The sequence below is a fragment of the Arabidopsis lyrata genome (genome assembly GCF_000004255.2).
Source record: "Arabidopsis lyrata subsp. lyrata unplaced genomic scaffold ARALYscaffold_3, whole genome shotgun sequence".
In the NCBI taxonomy this organism is placed as follows: Eukaryota; Viridiplantae; Streptophyta; class Magnoliopsida; order Brassicales; family Brassicaceae; genus Arabidopsis; species Arabidopsis lyrata.
In genome coordinates, this window is record NW_003302553.1 from 23,657,222 (window position 1) to 23,678,434 (window position 21,213).

At 39.0% G+C, this 21,213-nt stretch overlaps 4 protein-coding genes across 4 annotated transcripts; 3 read left to right on the top strand and 1 right to left on the bottom strand.

Moving 5' to 3' along the window:
• Positions 1-7,958: 7,958 nt before the first annotated feature.
• LOC9322324 lies at positions 7,959-10,024 on the bottom strand. Its single transcript, XM_021033284.1, has 5 exons — positions 9,519-10,024; positions 9,344-9,434; positions 8,597-9,226; positions 8,408-8,507; positions 7,959-8,288 (listed from the first exon to the last, which is right to left on the bottom strand). Exons 1-5 carry the CDS (start codon positions 9,599-9,601, stop codon positions 8,263-8,265), a joined length of 930 nt encoding a protein of 309 aa, XP_020888943.1. The 5' UTR covers positions 9,602-10,024; the 3' UTR covers positions 7,959-8,262.
• A 1,809-nt stretch (positions 10,025-11,833) lies between these two features.
• LOC110230170 lies at positions 11,834-13,119 on the top strand (the record flags this gene model as incomplete). Its single annotated transcript, XM_021032182.1, has 1 exon — positions 11,834-13,119. A coding segment is annotated over exon 1 (918 nt), but the record flags the coding sequence as incomplete, so codon positions are not given.
• Positions 13,120-13,229: 110 nt separating this feature from the next.
• On the top strand, positions 13,230-13,900 carry LOC110229725. Its single transcript, XM_021030484.1, has one exon. The coding sequence runs from the start codon at positions 13,243-13,245 to the stop codon at positions 13,759-13,761; it is 519 nt and encodes a 172-aa protein (XP_020886143.1). The 5' UTR covers positions 13,230-13,242; the 3' UTR covers positions 13,762-13,900.
• A 6,401-nt stretch (positions 13,901-20,301) lies between these two features.
• Positions 20,302-20,986, top strand: LOC9322325. Its single transcript, XM_002884143.2, has one exon. The coding sequence runs from the start codon at positions 20,583-20,585 to the stop codon at positions 20,781-20,783; it is 201 nt and encodes a 66-aa protein (XP_002884189.1). The 5' UTR covers positions 20,302-20,582; the 3' UTR covers positions 20,784-20,986.
• Positions 20,987-21,213: the final 227 nt, after the last annotated feature.

A 21,213-nucleotide genomic window follows, 5' to 3' on the forward strand; every position in this document is an offset into this window, starting at 1 on the left:
AATTATGAGTAAAAGCATCACTATGTCGATCATCAAGAATTGAAAAAAAAAAAAAAAAAAAAAAAACTCTAACAAGTCTAAGGCTTCATCTTAAAACGCAAGCACAAAAATTCTAAAAACTATCCCAAAAAGAGAATTACCGTCAAAAGAAGAAGCCATGAGAGAGAATTGTAGAGAGCCTAGTCAGAAATCAGAATATTCACAGCCTCCAGTGAAAGAGAAGAAGAAAGTGAGATTTACAAAAAAAAAAGGTTTTTGAGTATGAGATAAAACAGAGAAGATAGTTTAGGAAGAATACTAATAAGGATTCTTCCATAAACTACAGAATCAAAACGTAACGTTAGTTAATCTGTATATATGTTAAAATATAGTATCATTTAGGTAGATAATCATATTGAGGAAATTTCCTTGCAAAAATGATATGGTGGCAAAATATAATGTTTGTTCAGAACTGTGTTAAACAAATAGTTTAAAAGAAATTGGTTTAGTTTCAATATGAATTGAAGATCAAGGTTTGACAATTAGATGAGAATTGTGCTTATGGTAAATAGAGAGAAGTAATGAATTAAAAGTGCTAGAAAACTCTGTTAAAAACTCTTATCTTTTCATTCTATTTTTTAATTAAAAATTTATTTATAAATAATTAAATGGATATAACTGTGAACACAATTGAAGTATTAATACTAATTTCAAATAGTATACACTAGTTTATTTGAGTATTTTATTTGAAATTCCATTCCTGAGTTTTTCTTTTAGGTATAATAATCTCTTAAAAGTATTAAAACCATACTATTATTTCAATATGAAAAAGTTTATCTTAAAAACTTGTGTCTTTAATGTATAAAACATTTGGATTATAGAGAAAATGTAAATCTTATCATAACAGAGATTTTTATATTATTATGGGCTTTTTAGCAAAGTAGACACTTTCATAAAAGTAATTTGAGAAATAAGTAGTTTTTTTAGAAATTTGTGAAATAGACACTTTTTATTTCTTTTGTGAGATAGAAGTGGTGTGTAATAGACTAAAAGACAAGAAAAGAGTCAAATACCACTTTACCCCTTGTCTTTTGTGAGTTAGCTTTTTGTGTGGGTTCAAATTTTTTGATATTATTGGATCAAATTATATTATATCATTATTTTTTTTTCTTAATCTTTTTGGTTTTCTTTTTTTAAAAAGAATCTTAAAAAAAAAAAATATGACTCGTATATATTCTGCTACCAATCTCGTACACCAGCATTTTAAACATAGTTTTGTATACTAACTTGTACACCAAGTCATTAAGTACATCGATTTGTCTTATATTTGTAAATTAAAGTAATTATTGTTCATAATATTAATACAAACACGATTGTAATATAAACCATAAGTTATACTAAATATAATAGTGTACACCATCATGTACACCAATGAATATGATGGTGTATACCATTAAATTGAAATAATGTTTGTACATTTCTAGGTAGTGTACACTAACGTTTGTACAATCTCCTGTACACCAATCTCGTACTCTATTGTGTAAATATTGTTTTATACATTATCACTTGACAAAAATGGTTCTTTCTTTGTATGTGGTGTACAAGTACAAAATAGGTGGGTGTACGATATTGTAGACTACACACGAGGTGGTATATGGTGCGACATACTATCTCATCGTTTTATGTACACCATATTTTACATAATCTCCGTACACCATCGTATTATGTACGTGTACACCTCTATCAATTGTCGTTTGTACACCACCTTGTATAATGTTTACATATTGTATACCACTTTTACATTAATAATATACATTAATTTTTATATTATCGTCATACACTACAATTTGTACACCATTTTTTACATTATTGTGTACACCGACGGATTGAGATTAAATTAAAAAATGTAAAATATAGCAAAATTGAACTTTTTAGATTCACTTAAAATTTTTAAAGATTAATATGTTTATGTAATAATTTTTTATGAAGAATTTTTAACAAAACAAAACAAAATAAAAGTATTTAAATTTAAGTTAAAAAAAGAAAGAGAAAAATAATAGGTTTGTCTTTATCTTGCTACATAACAAAACAACAAAGGATATATAAGTCATTTACTAAAATCTTTATTAGAGAGAAAGTTGTATTAGAGAGGAAAGAGAAAAGTGTCTATTCTTCTAATTTCTAGAAACACTATCTACTTTGCAAATTATTTGTTTAAAAAGTGTCTACTTTACATAATTTCTCTATTATTTAATTCTAAAAGTAAATTTTAATAATAGTTTCACCTTATGACTCTTCAATTTTGATGAAGACAAATAGTATTTTTGTTATTCCTTGAGATAGATGAATTTAGGTGACAAGCTTCTATTGTGGGAGGAGATAAAGCACAATAACAATCTCTTTGTACAAGGGTTGATGCCATGGATAATCATGGGAGATTTTAATGAGACTCTTGCTTCATCGGAGCACTCTCAGGGAACTATCTCGGCACGTTCTTAGGGAATGCAAAGTTTTCAATCCCTTGTCTCTGATTGTGAATTGCCTGACTTGGCATATGTTGGTCCGAGGTTCACTTGGTGGAACAATCAAGAGGAGAACCCCATTGGGAAAAAGCTAGATCGAGCTTTGGTAAATGATGTGTGGGGGCAGCGTTTCCCACTCTCCTTTGCAAGCTTTGAGACGTGTGGTATTTCTGACCACTGCCGCTGTAGTGTCCAACTATATAACTCTACATCAACTACCCGTCACCCGTTCAAGTTTTTTTAACTACCTCAGTTTTCTTCTACCGTTCAGCAAGTGTGGGATGAGTTTGAGCCTCTCTTCTACTCTATCTAGGTCTGCACTACTTCTTTTCCATCGTAAATTAAAGAAATTGAAGTTCAGTCTTCGTGCTTTAAATAGAGAAAAGTATGGTGATATCCCAAAAAAGACAAAGGAGGCATTCGATGAATTGTGTGCTTGTCAAAACACAGCATTACTAGCACCAAACCCGGAATCTTTTGCTGCGGTCTCTGCAGCTTCTCTTGCTGGTATTGAGGAGAAGTTCTACTGGCAAAAATCAAGACTGAATTGGATGCAGCATGGTGATCACAACACGTCATTGTTTCATCAAACAACTCAGGCCCGTGCGTCAAAAATTTCAATCAAGAGACTTCTTTCTACAAACGGAGCGGTTATAACAGAGTTTGCAGAAATAAAGAAAGAAGCTGCAGCTCACTTCCAACAGTTTCTCCAAGCAAGGCCAGATAATATCGAGGTGGTATCAGAACATTACCTAGCAGGGGTGTTAGAGTATCGATGTCCGGAAAGCACTGCTGCATCATTAGTTCGTGACATTACACCAGATGAGATCAAAGGTGTTTTATTTTCTATGCCATCAAATAAGGCTCCGGGGCCAGATGGATATCCAGTGGAGTTCTACAAGTCAGCATGGCCTATCATTGGTAAAGATTGATTTTACAACAGCGGTTCAATCTTTTTTTATTTATGGTTTCATGCCACGAGGAGTCAACGCCACCATTCTCTCGTTGATCCCAAAGAGAACAGACCCGGAAACAATGAAAGATTACCGCCCCATTGCTTGTTGTAATATGCTGTATAAGGTTGTCTCCAAATTACTTGCCAACCGGTTAAAGGAGCTGCTCCCGGAACTCATCGAACCTAACCAAACTGCGTTCATTAAAGATCGGTTACTCCTGGAAAATGTCTTGCTTGCTTCAGAACTTGTTAAAGACTACCACAAAACGACTATAGCGCCTAGTAGTGTCATCAAGCTTGACATCTCCAAAGCGTTTGATACGGTTGAATGGGTCTTTCATCTCTTCAGTTCTCCGAACTCTGCAGCTACCCGACCAATTTATCCATTGGATACATGTCTGTTTATCGACGGCATCTTTCTCAGTGGCGGTGAATGGTGAACTCGAAGGTTTTTTCACAAGCTCCCGTGGCCTACGACAAGGTTGTTCGCTTTCACCTTATCTCTATGTCATTGTGAATAATGTACTCTCTTGTCTCTTGAACAAGGCTGCTCAAATGGGTCGTTTTGGCTACCACCCCCGCTGCAAAAACATGGGACTTACACTACACCTTAGTTTTGCTGACGATATATTGGTGTTTACGGATGGTGTAGCAAGTTCTCTTCAGGGTATAATGTCAGTGCTTGATGATTTTGGGAAAATCTCAGGGCTATTTATTAACGCATCTAAATCATCAATCTACACCGCGGGGAGAAACACGAGTGGGATTATTATAGCTGAAGCGGGTGTGTTGGGGCTGCCTCTCGACACACTACCAATTCGGTACCTTGGTCTTCCTCTCACAACAAAGACAATGACACGCCAAGATTATGAACCTCTTGTGGATCGAATCAGGTCACGGTTACTATTGTGGTCATGTAAGCGTCTCTCTTTTGCTGGTCGCTTACAACTTATACAATCTGTCATCGCGAGTATTACAAACTTTTGGTGTTCTGTCTTCCGACTCCCAAAGCGCTGTTTTGAGATCATCGGCAGTGTGTGCAATGCTTTCTTAAGGTTCTATTCTATAGTATTTGACAGGTTCTCCCACAGATCACACAAAAACAAAGGTTGCTTGGGAGGAAGTGTGCAAGCCTAAGGATGAGGGAGGATTGGGTATTATAAGGATGCGAGACTCGTCACGTGTTTTTGCACTCAGCCTTATTTGGAGACTTTTCACACAATCCGGGGTAGCATGGTGTCGTCGTAATCTGTTTCCCAACGCTTCTTTTTGGAGTATTCGTGAGAGTAGTGTCGGATCATGGATATGGCGGAAACTCCTTAAGATGAGGTCCCTCGCAGCCTCACTTATGCGAGTTGAGCTAAACAATGGACAGTCAACAATGTTCTGGTGGGATAATTGGACAGGGGTGGGGCGACTTATTGATGAAACAGGTGACTTGGGACCACTACAACTTGGTATCGACAAGTACGCCTTTGTTGCGGATGTTATACAAAATGAAAGTTGGAACATCCGTCGAGCTCGTGGGCAGGTTTACAGAGGAATCACTGAACGAATCAATGCCATCTCTCCTCCATCTCCGCTGTCCGGGAAAGATAAATTTCTCTGGAAACATAAAGAAGGTGAGTTCTTGCCTTGTTTCTCCTCCAAATGCACCTGGAACATCATTCGTACTTCTTCACCAAAAGTTACATGGTCTCAAATAGTTTGGTTCCCACAAGCGGTACCGCGCTACTCATTTATCGCTTGGCTGGCTATCAAAGATAGGCTCTCTACGGGTCAGCGAATGCGTCGTTGGGGACAAGAGCAGTCATGCCCCTTTTGTGGAGAACGTGATGAGTCTAGAGACCACATTTTCTTTGCTTGTCCGTATACGTTCTGTGTTTGGTCGGCTCTTTGTACTCCTCTTCTTCGAAGGCATACAACTCCGGATTGGAATAACACGCTACAGGCCATCATCTCCCGAACCTCTCCGGTAAATGATGTCGCTCTCATCCGTATGATTTTCCAAACAACCATATACCATGTGTGGAGAGAACGGAATGGTCGCATACACAAAGTTGACCACATACACCACTACCACCAGCTCACATGCTCCATCGAGAAAGACATTACCGACCGCATCCTCAGTCTCAAGTACAAACCAGGAAGTAAGTACGAACAGCTCCTCTCTCGATGGTCTTCACTACGAAGGTCACCATCATAAAAGGAGTGGTTTATGCTTTCTTTTTTTGTTTTTTCAAACATTTCTCAATTTTCCAGTCTAATCTTTTCTAGTTTTCCCAAACTTTTGTAAATATTTTTTTTTGTTGATTAATAAATTTAACATTTCAAAAAAAAAAAAAAAAAAACACATGTCTACATTTCGAAAAATAATTATGATGAATAAAAATACACATTCCTCTCCATTATTTTCATATGTAACTGTAAGTTTTAGTATTCAATTAAATTTTGACATCAACAAATTCAACTCTGTGTGATAAATCTAAAATTTAGGGTTGTCCATATCTTAAGTTTCGATGGAGTAAAAATGTAAAATGATCTTCTAGATGTTGTTGAGTGGTAAAAATGTTTGTGAGTCACACAAGATCTACTTGTATGTGAAATTGGATCAAAAGCACTATGATAGATTTGGAAACTATTACTAGATGTAAATTTAAGTGATTAAAAATTTATTCATTAATTCTAACTATGCGAGTTCAAGTATATTATGTAATGAATCAAATCTAAAATGAGGGGTTGAATAAACCTTATATTCATAGACTCATAATCTTTGCTTTTGTTTCATCTTTTTTTCTTAAGTTGATTAAACTTGAGAGACATGATATCAGCCCCGATCCAATATATTTAGGAGCTTTAGGATTAACAAATTTTTTTGGCTTGTTAACATAAAATATTTATATTTTTACTATTTTAAAATTTTTTTGATGTTTTTCATAATAAAAATTGTTGTTTTAAAACTTTTTTTTTAATAAATTTTTTAATATAAAAATGACCTTTTGAAGTATAAGTTTCATATTAATGATAATTTTAAAAAATATTTAGGCCTTTTTATATGTAAATTTTCCTATATAAAAAAAAAATTCCAAACCATCGCACCTCGTCCCTATCCCTTTGAGTTGGGGCTGCTTGGCATCGCCCTCTTTGTGATTAATAAGACATTGGGTTTTTGTGAAATTATTCTTCATTTATCGAGTATACGTGCCATTAGAAAAAAAATGTAAACCACTTTCAACAATGACTCCACGTTTAATAGGTGTTACAAAAATAATAATATGACATATCAAATACGCAAAAATAATTGTGACTGGTGAATGTATCATATCTACATGCATTTTTTTTTTACAGCAATCTACATGCATTAAAAAGATTTGCAAGCATCCTTAGAAGAAAAGTTCCATTTAGATTATTTTTAGGAACAAAACAAACAATTCTAAAATTATAATTTGATAAATTATTTTAATTATGATTGTTCAAGTTTATACAGTAAATTTTAATATATGCTATTAGTGAAGCTATATACTTGCAAGTATTTTTGACATTTTAATTATGTTTGTACTAGTTTTATACAATGACTGCAAATCTTTTTTTAAGCATCTAGGTATATGATGATGCAAGGATTCGTTTTTAACGGATGAATCTCTCACCATTCTGCTATTTTTTAATGTGTAATTGATTGATCATGTTAAAAAAAAATATACAAAATCGTTTAAAAAGTAACCTACTAAGCTATAGCAGCAAATCTATAAACTGCTTAGACGTTGACGGCAATATATAAAAGAAAAACAATAAAACATTCAGGCTCGAACCCTTGACGATTGAGTGACCCCAAACCACAGTTGCAGTAGCTCGTGAAGCCGTGGTCGAGAGGCATAGTTAAGTGATGTGTCCTATTCTGCAGCTTATAAATTTGGCATACAGTCTAAGAAGTTGTTGAATAACCCCTCCGTCGCATTCATTTCTTTCCACCATAGATAGATTAAAATCTGAAATCTATAAACAAGGTTTGATGATATCTTGTTGATGATTACCAGTGCTTGCGATCATCGCTAGAGTGATGTGATAGAAGCAGTTAATAGCATAAATAATATCTACTTAAGTTTCAGCTTAACCAAGTTATTATTTGGTTGGTTTAGCTCTGGTTTAGCATTCTTGGTTTGGTCTATTTCTATATATAATGTCTGAGAGATTTGGGGAGAGTTGATGGAGTATTTTGTGAGGAATCTATAGGGGAGTGGGAGGAGCTCCATTAACAAATCCTCAAGGTCTTGTAATTCTCAGTCTTATAATCTATGAAATATCAGTTTCTATAAGCTACCTGTATCATGATGTCCCAATCAGGATTACCACTCTGGTGTACATTTTTTGTCCCCTGCTATTTTAGTTTAAGAATTTTTTACCGACAAACAAATTCAACCAACCAAAAGACATAAAATCTCAAATGAACATCTGCATAAATTTTTATTATTGGTTGAATATCTTTTTTGTAAACAAAAAATAAATAAAGACGAAAAAAAATACAACATTTAAAACACACATGGCATGCAGTCTCCCCAAATTTAAGTTTTGAGAATAGCTTCATGTACTTTGATGTTATCTACTCCCTTTACTTAATCTCACAAGTTTCTATGTTTCTATATGTTCTCTAAAGAACCAAAGCAACAAGTTAAAGTAAATACATGTAAATTACATTTCAGAAAGGAAAAGCTTTTTAATGTTTGTTCTTGTGGGATTATGCATCCTAACCATTAGACGTGAAAGCTGATCTCTTTAACTTCTTGACAGTTTTGAACCGTGGTTGAATTCTCAAGATGAATACACTACAAAGGGTACTGCATCGGTTTAAACACGGGGAAAAGCAATGCTCGTTAGCAACATTAACACGCTAAAGAGCGAAATCTATATTTAGCAAATTATTGATTCATTATGAAAAATAAGTGAAGTTACTCACATAGAAGAAACACCATTAGCATTACGGAAACAGTGAGCTTGATCGGGTGATTAAATGGTAAGCGTATCGGATTTTGGAAGCAACCAGTCTTGTCAAAGAGCTGAAAAACGTTAAACAAGTATGTTACTTCCTAGTTCCTGCTAACATGAGTAAAGCTTATAGATAAACTAATAGTGAAAACTCACTCACCTGACTATGATCAGGAAGTCTCTGCATCCACAATACAGACTTAGTTCCTTTCACTTTAGGCGTCGCTTCGATTTGTGCCACCAATGTCTCCTTTTCTTCTTCATTATCACCACCAGGAACTATAATCCTCAAAGAATTGAAATTTGGTGAACTCCATATTCTTCTCATCCCAACTGATTTCTCTTCTTGGCGAATCCTCGCATCTGCATTTCCCGGTGTTACTCTTTCTTTAATATCTATAACACATTCAGAGCCATTACCGCAACCTTTCACTTTCTTGAATGTCTCTTTTTTACAGTTTACTTCCATTCTGTTCTTCCCTGGAAGATTTTCAACTAGGGAACTATTAGTAGACTCTCTCGACTCAATGCTGCTCTCACCACTAAAACTCTCTGAAATTCGAGAAGATCCAGAGAGAAACATGGCCAAGTCATCACGCTCTTCTTCATTAAGATCAACCCAACGAAGAGGCTCTTTTCCATTCTCACTATAAGCCTCTTGCAGAGAAGTTTCTACACGATGAATCTGGTTTTCAATAGCGGTAACAAACTGTTTATGCCGTGTCAACGTAGAATCATCATCCCCACACCGTTTATGACTCAATCTTACCGCCTTCACAAACTCCTCCAACTGATTCACACAGCTTCAGAACTCAAATTAACATAAAGAAATATAAAACATAAAACTTTTCAAGAACAAGAACAAGAACACACTAAACCTGAAGAGATTAAAGAAACATTATAGTACCTGCCATTTAGCTGTACCTAAAGCTGCTTGAAGTTCTTTACAGATCTCATCTTTCTTCTCTCTAACCCACAATCTATAAGCAGACTCCATTCTAATAATCCAAAAAAACATCTCAATCTCTTCATTTATGCAACATCAAAAGCTACTTAAGATCAAAAGCTACAAGAAAACATACATATCTGCAGATTTTTGAACCTCTTCAGCTGCAGAGAAGAAAACATCTTTTTGCCATAGATCAAAGCTGTTCACTACCATCATCTTCTTCTTCTTCAGGAGCTACCCACAAAACAGAGTCAAAGAGAATCAAAAGAAGCTTTTACGAGTAATAGAATCGAAATTTTTCTCGTTTCAGCTTTTTTTTTTTTTTGGTTCCTACGTTTTATCAAACTTATTTATTTTATTGTCAGCGTCACACCAACTTGTGTCTCTATAAAGGAAACGTGGCTGATTTTTACTCGGAGGTGTAGGTATTACTATGCTCTCTGGAGCAGGGGATTATAGCTCTGTGTTAGGAAGCTAGAAAACGACAAGAATGTAACCTGGAAGATGGGGTCCGCCAATTTGCTGCCACCAGCAGCCACATCAAATTTTATCATTCTTTTTTATTATTGTTTTTTCGAATATATTTTTGTTAGGTTTCCAATTTTAGTTTACTTTATAATATTATGTTCAAAATACTGATAATTTTCTTTGCCCACAAAAAACGATAAAATATAGTATTAGTCAAATGTTAATGAATTTGATGACTCATTTGGCAGTCATAAAGTAATGACAAATACTCACCAAAGAAAAACAAATGTCAAATGATGGAGACACTATTAGGGTACCATGCGTGATGCATTTGCAAAAAAAAGCTATAAAGTAATGATGTGTAAATTTATACTGTATATGCACGTATAGAAGAATATTCGGATCTGTTCTGGTTCCATTTTTAATTCGGTACTTTCAATTCCGTTAATTTGTCTAGGATTAGTCGCACACATACATAGTAGCAGTGTTCTAAAAAGCGGTCTAGGCGGTCGCCTAGGCCCCGACTAGGCGCTAGGCTCTTATGCGACGCCTAGATAACCGCCTTGACCGCCTAAAATTACACAGATCTTGTTTAATGTATTATTTCAATTTTAATTAGAGTTTATTTATATATATAGTTATAAATATTCATATATTATTTAATATAAATATAAATAAATGTTTTATCTAATTTTTGTTTATAATTTCATAATTTTTAGTTTTATATAGATATTTTATATATATAATATCATATTTATAATATTTTATGTTATAAACGTCTAAACCGCCTAAAAAATCGCCTAGGCCCGATTAGGCGTTCTAGGCGCTAGGCATTGGGTCACCGCCCGCTTAGCGCCTAGCGCTTTCTTGAACACTGCATAGTAGTTTATTTTTGTCCTTTCTTTAGTTATTTTTCATCTATTCATTAAAATTAGTAACAATCTCTCATATCACATGTTTTCAAAATTACATAAATAATAAATTCGACTATGTTTGCTATTTCGTTTCTTTTACATGAGTGCTATTATTATTTTTTTTAAAAAAAAATTTTCTTTTTCATGAGTGCTATTATTGCTCACTATTTAGCTACTAAACTACCATAATGCTCACTATTATCTACTAAACTACCATAACAAAAAGATCAAACCAGAAAAATCTTTAAGAAAATAGAACTGGTTAGCTACTAAACTCCCATAATGCTCATTATTGTATGCTTCGAGTTGGAATCTTAGTCACACCCTCTATTATGACTATGAGGTGGTTTCAGTTTTAACCACTAAACCTAATTTAACTACCTTGACCATTATTAAAAAAACAAGGGTCCAATATTTGTAATACATATATATATATAGTCCGCGAGGAACAATGAATTAAAAGTAGACACTAGTTAATACAAAGGAATAATATATAATCCATAAATATTATTTGAAGACATAATTCATTATACTGTCATTTGACATTATTGTACGTTCTCCAGACTATATAACTTTTCGACATAAGACATGTTAGATATAGCACACTGAGACAGGGTATTTGAATTTTATGGCATTTGTGTTCAAATTACCCAAAACAATTATCATAATTCCAAGATTTCTTAAAAGTTTTTGTGGAAGTATTGCGTTAAGTGTCATAAAGACTCTAACCCAAAGAGAAGGTCTCAGCTTGTGGAAGCAAACGAAGTCACGAGAGGCGCACGTGCTTCGTGTTACAACTCATCAAGGCTAGAGACGTAATTAACCTCAAGCCAAAGGTTCAGTCATTTTGTCTCCTTCTCTTTGCATTTGAAACAGAGTACGAAGAGAGAGAGAGGAGTGTGGCGGTGAGTGTAGTTGTATAAAAGGAGGATATAAGTGTTGGATATGGGCTTCACCCACAAAATGCCATTTGGCCCAAACAGAGACCCAACTATTTATCGGGCCTGTTGTCTCTCCAATTCAGCCCACCAAGCTTGGAGGGTAAAATGGTAATTTCCTGAGGGAACAGAAGAGACCTTAGGTCACAATGATTGTCCTATAAATAAGACACTATTTGTAACAAGAAAAGACAGTGGTTAATATCCAGAGGATCAGAGAATTATTCACAGCGTATACTTTCGTTCGTAGTTCTCTTCGTAAACTTTCGTTCGTTAGTCATAGTTCTTTGCGTATACGTTCGTTGGTTGTTCGTAGCTCATCGTCTGTACGTTCGTCATTTCTCCCTGTAACTAACCGATCTCGTTCGTCGTTAATAAAGAAGTTACTTCGTTCTCCTCGAAAATCCTATAGTTATTCGTTGTTACAACCTCGGTACAAACAATTGGCGCCCACCGTGGGGCTAGTTCGAAGCTTTTCTTTGGATGAACGACATTGATGTCCCAAGAAGATCAAGACGACATGACGGACACCTCAAGCGATCAAGGAACAGACACGAGCGTACAACCAAAGCCCGACACGATGGTGCTACCTCTGGAGAACCCAGCGGCCGCTCGAGCCGAATCACATCTTATGCGTACCGAACGACATCCAGCCGCACCTGCCACCGTAGCAGCAGTAGCAGCAGCCGAAGTAGCAGACGCTGCCAACAACGCCGCCCTCGGACATGCCGTAGCAGCCAACCGAGGCACCAACCTAGATGACCTTATGCAAACCATCTTGGACCGACTGGATGGTCAAGACGCGCGGACGACCGAACGGATTGACGCTCTCATAGCTGCGCAAGTTGCCGCCCAAGCTCAAATCGAACGAATCCGACGACGTAGGCGTGACTCTCAACATCGCGACGACCAGGAAGGACTGCCGTCTCCACGCACCCCTCATCGCGACGACAAGGAAGGACTGCCGTCTCCACGCACCCCTGCTGCCGAACGCTCAGAGAACCAATGCCGCCGGCCGGCGTCGATTATCATAGGATCTGTCGACGAGCATCCTCGCGAAGGCTTGCCGCACGGCCATACCTTGCCAAGCAGCCGAAGTCTCCAAAACCAACATGCTGAGAGTAGCGACCCAACGCGCGATCTGGAGCTGGAACGTATGAACACAATACTGAAGGAAATGTCATCCAAAATGCACCGAGCCACCAGCTCCGCGCCAGAACTGGAGAAGGTACTGGAGGAGATGCAGGGGTCACCCTTCACAACACGCATCTCAGAAGTACGCGTCCACCATGTCAAAAACAAGGTCAAGCTTATTCCCTACAACGGTCTCACTGACCCGAAGCCTTTCCTGAAGTCTCTTAGTATTGCGATCAACTGCGCCCATTTCTCTGCTGTGGAGCGTGACGCTGGTAGCTGCCAGTTACTCGTGGAAAACCTATTCGAAGACGCGCTAAGCTGGTTCTCACGACTCGAGGCCAATACGATTGACAACTATCACCAGCTTACCTCCGTTTTCTTGCAACATCACTCCATATTTATGGTCAAGGGTGTTTCGAATGCCGACTTATGGACCATGTCTCAAAAAGATAAAGAGCCGTTGAGGGAATTCATTGAGCGATTCAAGAAAGTCGTTTCCAGCATTACCATAACTGATGACGCCGCGATCGCCGCTCTACGTAATGCATGTTCGTATGAGTCTAGATTCAGAGAAGATCTCGTGATTACTCAACCAGCAACATTGGAGGATGCTCTGCATCATGCTAATCGATTCATCGAAATCGAGGAAGAGAAGGCCGCGATGGCAAAACGACAGCCCAAAGCATCAAGTTCGAAAGATAAGTCCAATGACGAGCACTATGAACCTCGCCAACACTACGACAAGGATTATGCTAAAAGTGACAAAGCTAAGAAAGCAGCGACGTATGCCATTGATGGTTCAGACTCACAACCTTCGAAACCATGGAACAAATATTATCGTGAAACAGATCCAAAACGCAATCAAGCGTACTGCGAGTTCCATAAAGTCTCTGGTCACTCGACCGATGAATGCCGATAACTCCAACTATTACTTCTCTTAAAATGCAAAAAAGGCGACCTCGATGTCGAATATGAACGATGCCAAGTAGCCGCTCACAAGGATAATTTATACCACCCAGTTCAAAAGGATGACCATAACAGATGCAATGACCGGCAGCGAACAGAAGAGCCTCGCAACAACGATCGACGACCCGCGCCCCCTAAGAGAAACCGTGATGGACCACGACATGATGATAATGCGTCGGTTCCCTGGAATCGCATTCACATGATAATGGGCGGTTTAACGACATGTCGAGATTCTATCCGATCAATCTGGAATTATCGACGCCAAGTCGAAGTTCACCGCAATTGGATCGTAAATAGCACGCCAACTCTCGATAATACGGAACCAATCACGTTCACAAAAGCCGACGCAGCCAGTCTGACGGGTCCGCATAACGATCCTTTAGTCGTCGAATTGATTATTGGAGAAAGTGTCGTCACCAAAGTTCCCATCGACACAGGCATCTCAGTTAACGTCATTTTCAAAGATGTTCGCATACAGGTGGGAGTAGATTTGCGCTCAGCCAAACACAACGTCCAAACATTAACTAGCTTTGACGGAGACACGGTCATGACTGTCGGCACTATCATGCTGCCAATTTACGTCGGTGGAACGATGCACTGCTTCAATTTTGCTGTCGTCGATAAACCAATCGTTTATAATGTCATCCTCGGCACCCATGGTTGTACAAAATGAAAGCCATCGCATCTACTTACCATCAATGCGTCAAATTCCCGACTGTACATGGAATCTACACGTTGAAGGGTGATCCGCTAGTAGCATGTACCTGCTTCATAGTCGAACGCCAACTACGGAACGCGAGGACTTTTGTGATTGCCGAACCTGCTTAGCAACGCAACGCGCGATCTATCCCAGCAACCGAATCTGTGGTCCAGGTCAATATCGATACAAGTGATCCTATTCGATGCGTTGGTATAGGTTCCGACCTACTGCAACAGCTTAAAGACGATCTCGTCAATTTCCTCTGTCTGAATGTTATGACATTTGCATGGTCAATGGCGGACATGACAGGAATCGCTCCGGAAGTTACTTGCCATGAGCTTAACGTCGATTCAATATATAAACCGGTAAAGCAAAAGCGACGAATACTTGGTCCTTAACGCGCCACCGCTGTCAATGAAGAAGTCAAGAAACTGCTCGACGCGGGATCCATAGTTAAAGTACGCTATCCAGACTGGTTGAGCAACCCTGTCGTCGTCAAGAAGAAAAACGGCAAATGGCGAGTCTGCATTGAATTTACCGATCTCAATAAAGCTTGCCCGAAGGACAGTTTCCCTCTCCCAAGAATCGACCAGCTCGTTGAAGCTACTCCCGATAACAAATTGCTCTCCTTCATGGATACTTTCTCCGGTTATAATCATAAAAAAGAGCATGGGCCGACGAACTTGGTGGTGTATTGTGGTCGCACCGCACCTCTCCACGCCGATCGACTGGCCAAACGCCTTTCTCCCTAGCTTATGGGCTGGAAGCCAAGGCGCCATCTGAAGTCGGCCTATCCACGATTAGACGATCCATGCTCGTCCGGGATCATTCACTCAACGACAAAATGCTCCTCGATAACTTCGACACCGTCGAAGAACAACGCAACCAAGCTCTCCTACGCATCCAGAACTACCAGCAGGCCGCAGCGAAATTTTACAATACGAAGGTGAAATCTCGAGACTTTGCCGAAGGTGATCTCGTACTCCGCAAGGTTTTTGAAAATACCGTCGAAGTAAATGTTGGAAAGTTAGGCGCTCATTGGGAGCGCCCCTACTTAGTCTCCAAAGTCGTTAAACCCGGCGTCTACGAACTCTTATCGATGGACGACACTCCTATTCCTCGTTCGTTGAATTCCCCAAATCTCAAACGCTACTACTAATAGCGTCTCCCTCGCGCCAAAAAAAAAAAAAAAAAAAAAAAACCTGTAAACCTTACCGAATACTATTTTTCGCAATATGAACGGTTGGCTTGATCCCTTCATATGGGTACGTAGGCAGCCCTTCCCGGGCACAGCTATAACAAAAAAAAAAAATCGTCACAAGTATAAATCAATGTAGACATACTTAACGCAAGCTATTTCGAACGAGACCGTCTCGACGATTGATCCGCTCCCACATCGTCAAAACACAAGTATAAATCAACGCCGACATACTTAACACGAGCTTTTTCGAACGAGTCCGTCTGGACGATTGACCTGCTCCCACATCGTTAAATCACAAGTATAAATCAACGCCGACATACTTTACGCGAGTTTTTTCGAACAAGTCCGTCTCGACGATTGATCTGCTCTCACATCATCAAATCACAAGTATAAATCAACGCCAACGTACTTAATACAAACGAGCTCTTTTGAACGAGTCCGTCTCGACGATCGACCAGCTCCCACATCGTCTCCCTGGCCAGGAGTTCGATTTAAACACGTTCCACATGGATGCAGTGGCGAAATAATCCACATCCTTACTTCGGTAAGGACTAAAAGCCGAGCCAGTCTCGCATTAGCTAGCAGGCGGTCGAATCATAATAAGCCAAGCTCCGGCTTGCACGTTCTTGCCGACCTCATAGCACCCACAGGATAAGCCGGACACCAGAACCGCACATATATAGTACAACGAGTCCGCCTTGTCTACTTTCTACTAAGTTCATCGTTTCGGCTCAAACGTATACAGGATAAGTCAAGAGACGTCTTGCCCCATAATACGTTTCGAAACTAAGCTTAAAACGCCAAGGATACCTCGCACAAAATCAGCCGAGGATTACCTTGCACAAAAATGATAAAGGCATAAACAGCTTCTCTTAGCACGTAAAAGTCAAACGACTAGACGGGATAAGCTGAGCTGCAGATCGCACCTTGTCCGCAATTACAATAAGTACAATATCAAGAACAAGCAAAAACAAGAACCAATTGCACCTTCTCATCAATAAAAGGAAGCTGCTACAACAACGATACGACCACAGTACATTTAAAGGGTCAACAGTACATAATGCCGATCCGACAAGCTACAACATGCTAAAAAGCCGGATAAAATCTACGAATACTGAAAGAAGAAAAAACAAACATCAAATTCTCGTACTCAAAGAGATCACCAAGGCATCAGCGACCTAGGTACCATCTTCCCCCACTCCAGCCTCGGTTACCTCCGTAGGCACGCCATCCGCAAACTCCGGAAAAGGCTCAAGATCATCGTCGCAAAGATCAGTAATCGTAAGCGATTCAACCGTCGCGTGCCATTTGAGCTTGTCAGCTTTGAGCGTACAAAAACACTTTCGTCGTCCTGGCCGTACCAAGACTCCTTCGCCGTGACGTACGAACTCCACCGAACAAACCTTATCATACGAAGTCTGAAGTCTATCGTACGAAGTCTGTCATATGAAGTCTGTCGCACGAAGTCCGACATACGAAGTCTGTCGTACGAAGTCCGACATACGAAGTCTGTCATACGAACTTGCTAAATGAGCTCTCCAGAATGACGCCCTTGTCCCGCCGAACGAACCGCGGGTCACGCAAAATGAACCGCGTGTCGCGCCGAACGAACCGCGGGTCACGCCGAACAAACCGCGGGTCACACCAAACGAACCGTGGGTTACGCCGAACGAACTGCGGGTCACGCCGAACGAACCGTAGGTCACGCCGAACGAACCGCGGGTCACGCCGAACAAACCGCATGTCACTTTGAACGAACCACGGGTCACTTTGAACTAACCGCGGGTCACGCCGAACGAACCGCGGGTCATGCCGAACGAACCGCGGGTCACACCGAACGAACCGCGGGTCACGCCGAACGAGCCGCAGGTCACACCGAACAAGCGCCCCACCGAACCAAGCACTCCACCGAACCAAACTTCCCACCGAACCACGGTTTCCTTCGCTAACCACGGTCCTTGCCGAACCACGGTTTCCTTTACCGACCACTGTTACACCACGGTTCTTCTCACCAAACCACGGACCAAGCTCGCCGAACCACGGTCCTTCTCACCGAACCACGGTCACACCACAGTTCTTCTCGCCAAACCACGGACCAAGCTCGCCGAACCACGGTCCTTCTCGCCGAACCACGGATCAAGCTCGCCGAACCACGGTCCTTCTCGCCAAACCACGGACCAAGCTCGCCGAACCACGGACCAAGCTCGCCGAACCACGGTTCTCCACCGATCCAATCCGACGAACCAAAGCTCACCGATCCACTTTCTTCACCAAACTACCCACAACCAAGAAAAAAGGGAGAGAAAGCAAAGAGGATAAGGAAAAGAGCTCCGCGCTCCTCGAAAAACATGCCCACGGCATAAATCACCAGAACGAGCTCCGCGCTCCTCGAAAAACATGCCCACGGCATAAATCACCGGAACGAGCTCCGCGCTCCTCGAAAAACGTGCCCACGGCACAAATCACCGGAACGAGCTCCGCGCTCCTCGAAAAACGTGCCCACGGCACAAATCGTCGAAACGAGCTCTGCGCTCCTCGAAAAACGTGCCCACGGCACAAATCACCGGAAAAAGCCATGCGCCCCTGTTTATGCCAAATCAACATATATCCAATTCAGAAGACACGTTCACCAGACTCAAGAAAACTCTCGTCTGCTTGACTAGGGGGGGGGCTTATTGTTGGATATGGGCTTCACCCACAAAATGCCATTTGGCCCAAACAAAGACCCAACTATTTATCGGGCCTGTTGTCTCTCCAATTCAGCCCACCAAGCTTGGAGGGTAAAATGGTAATTTGCTGAGGGAACAGAAGAGACCTTAGGTCACAATGATTGTCCTATAAATAAGACACTATTTGTAACAAGAAAAGACAGTGGTTAATATCCAGAGGATCAGAGAATTATTCACAGCGTATACTTTCGTTCGTAGTTTTCTTCGTAAACTTTCGTTCGTTAGTCATAGTTCTTTGCGTATACGTTCGTTGGTTGTTCGTAGCTCATCGTCTGTACGTTCGTCATTTCTCCCTGTAACTAACCGATCTCGTTCGTCGTTAATAAAGAAGTTACTTCGTTCTCCCCGAAAATCCTATAGTTATTCGTTGTTACAACCTCGGTACAAACAATAAGTGAGACATTAGGGTTAAGGAAGAGTGAGTGCAAGAGAGACAGCTGAGAGTTTTCAGTTTCGTTTCTAAGGGTTTGTGTAACCAAGCTTTCTAGTGGATTTCCGGGAAATCTCGGTCCAGACGTAGCGTTCATCATTGAACGTGAACTGGGTTAACATTTGCTTGTGTCTGTTTTACTTTCTCTGTTTAAACACACGAGTGATCGAACAAAGAGTGAACTAGTGAGAGATTCCGCATAAACAGTTCAAGGTTCAAGCTTTTACATCAACAGTTTTCTTTTAATTATTTGAATGATCTAATATATTCATCTCTATTTTTTACTGTTATCCAAAATATTCATCTCTAAATTTCTTAAAACCGTCCCAAAATCCAAATTTATGTGGTAAAATGCTAAAACGTCATATATGTGAACATTGCGGTCTCAATATTATTCCCATAAATTTTTATTACAGAACTTTTTGTTATGAAAAGCTTTTTTTATGTATTTCGATAAAACAATTTTGCTATAAAAACAAAAAAAAACACATAGAAGTTTTTTGTTTCCTGGATTTGTTTTCTAGTTAAAAATCTAATTTTTTCAAATATTTTTAAAATAAGCCTCTAAATTATTAGGGCACGAGATGGAACCTCTCGCCGGCTCACCCTCCCTCATGAGCCGACACTGTATGTGAAGTATTTGTGTCATTAAACTAAAGCAAGAGATGTCTTATCAATACCAATAAAAATAATATCTCAAACAACAAATGGTCAGAGAGAAAATACTCTTATTCAGTTAAATGGTCAGAGAGAAACAAACTAATATCGCCAACGGGGTTTCTAACCAGAGAACATACAACATATTGGTGGGTTTTGTTGAAGTTAAGGTCAGTGAGATTGGAAAACAAGAGAAAATTAATAAGTTAAAGATATCGTTATAAAGAACAGAAGTAGGAAATGTAAACAGAGAGACAAAGCTCAATCTCTTACATACCCCTCTGGTCTCCTGAGATAACTTGTTTAAGGACAAGCTCTAGTACAAAAAGTAAATATAACTATTTCAAATCATATGACTTAAGCTATTAGGAATTAAGATAATATGGATCCTCACTACTTATGAATGCTTACGGAGATATTTGTATATCTATCAAGTTTCTTGTTTCCTGGCCAAGGATTGATACGTTTTTGAGGTCTGTCTCAGCTTCTTGTAATGGTTTTAATTGAGACAATCATTTTGTAGGTATCCCTAAACCTTAGTGGACGCCAAGGACAAGACAAATAAGTGAAAAGTGTAATGTAGTTTAGAAACATAAGCACCTTCTTTGTTTATGCAAGCTATCTATAGTACTATGTAATGATTCTCCTGTAAAGATCATAATTTAAACAAATGAGAAATCTATTTTGTTTTTTTCTTTTCATGGGGTACTAGAGCATATATTCTCTGTAATGAAATATGTTAATTCAATTTACAAGAGTCATTTAAAATAAAATCACTAAACGTTATTCCAAGTAGCTTTCCAAGAAAGTCACTTGCCCTTTTCCAATTAAATTTCCCATGCAATTAACTACAATTGCTTTTCACGATATATAATTTAATACCAGAAAATGGTGATAATCTTGGGAAGTGTTAATTTGACTAATTTGAACAAATCTCATCTATAAATTCTCCCACCTTTCCGTCACATTCATTCGCACTACCAAACTAAAATATATAAATCTCGTCTTAAACCCATACCAAACAAGCTCACATATTGTCAAGAGTTGAAACGTAAAAATGGACAAGAAAGATGTTAGCGCAAAAGCTAGTTCGGTAGCTCAGAGCAGCAGTACCCCAAGCAGTGGCACTGCTCCTGGTCCTGGGAATATGGTTGCGCCCGGTTCTGGTGGTTCTACTCATATCCCTAGAGATGCTTTTGAGGCCAACTCTAAGGCTTACTTTGACAATCTCCATGCCAAAGTCAAGGCAAATAAGTGAATGTGTTTCTTCAAAAAAAAAAAAAACAAAACATAAACACTTGTTTGTTTATGCTCCTATTAAGAATCATTATCTTTAAATAAACGAGATTTATCTCTTTTTTTTATGATTTATCTTCGGCTTTTATTTGCTTCTTTTTTACTTTTACATGCGTTGAGTTACTTGAGTATAGTGGTATTAAGCAAACACTTGTCTCTCTTCCTCACTGTCCTAGTAATCTAGTATATATACAGATTATATCAACTTTGAAATTTCTCCGTAACTAATCGATCCAAATTAAACGAACAAATATGAATATAAGTATATAACTAATTATTCTTCCCTATGAAAATAATAACTGACTCGAACACAAAAATGAAAGATTTAAAATTATACTTTTATTTACATCAGATCAAATGTATCTGAAATATTGAAAAGAAACTAAATTAAC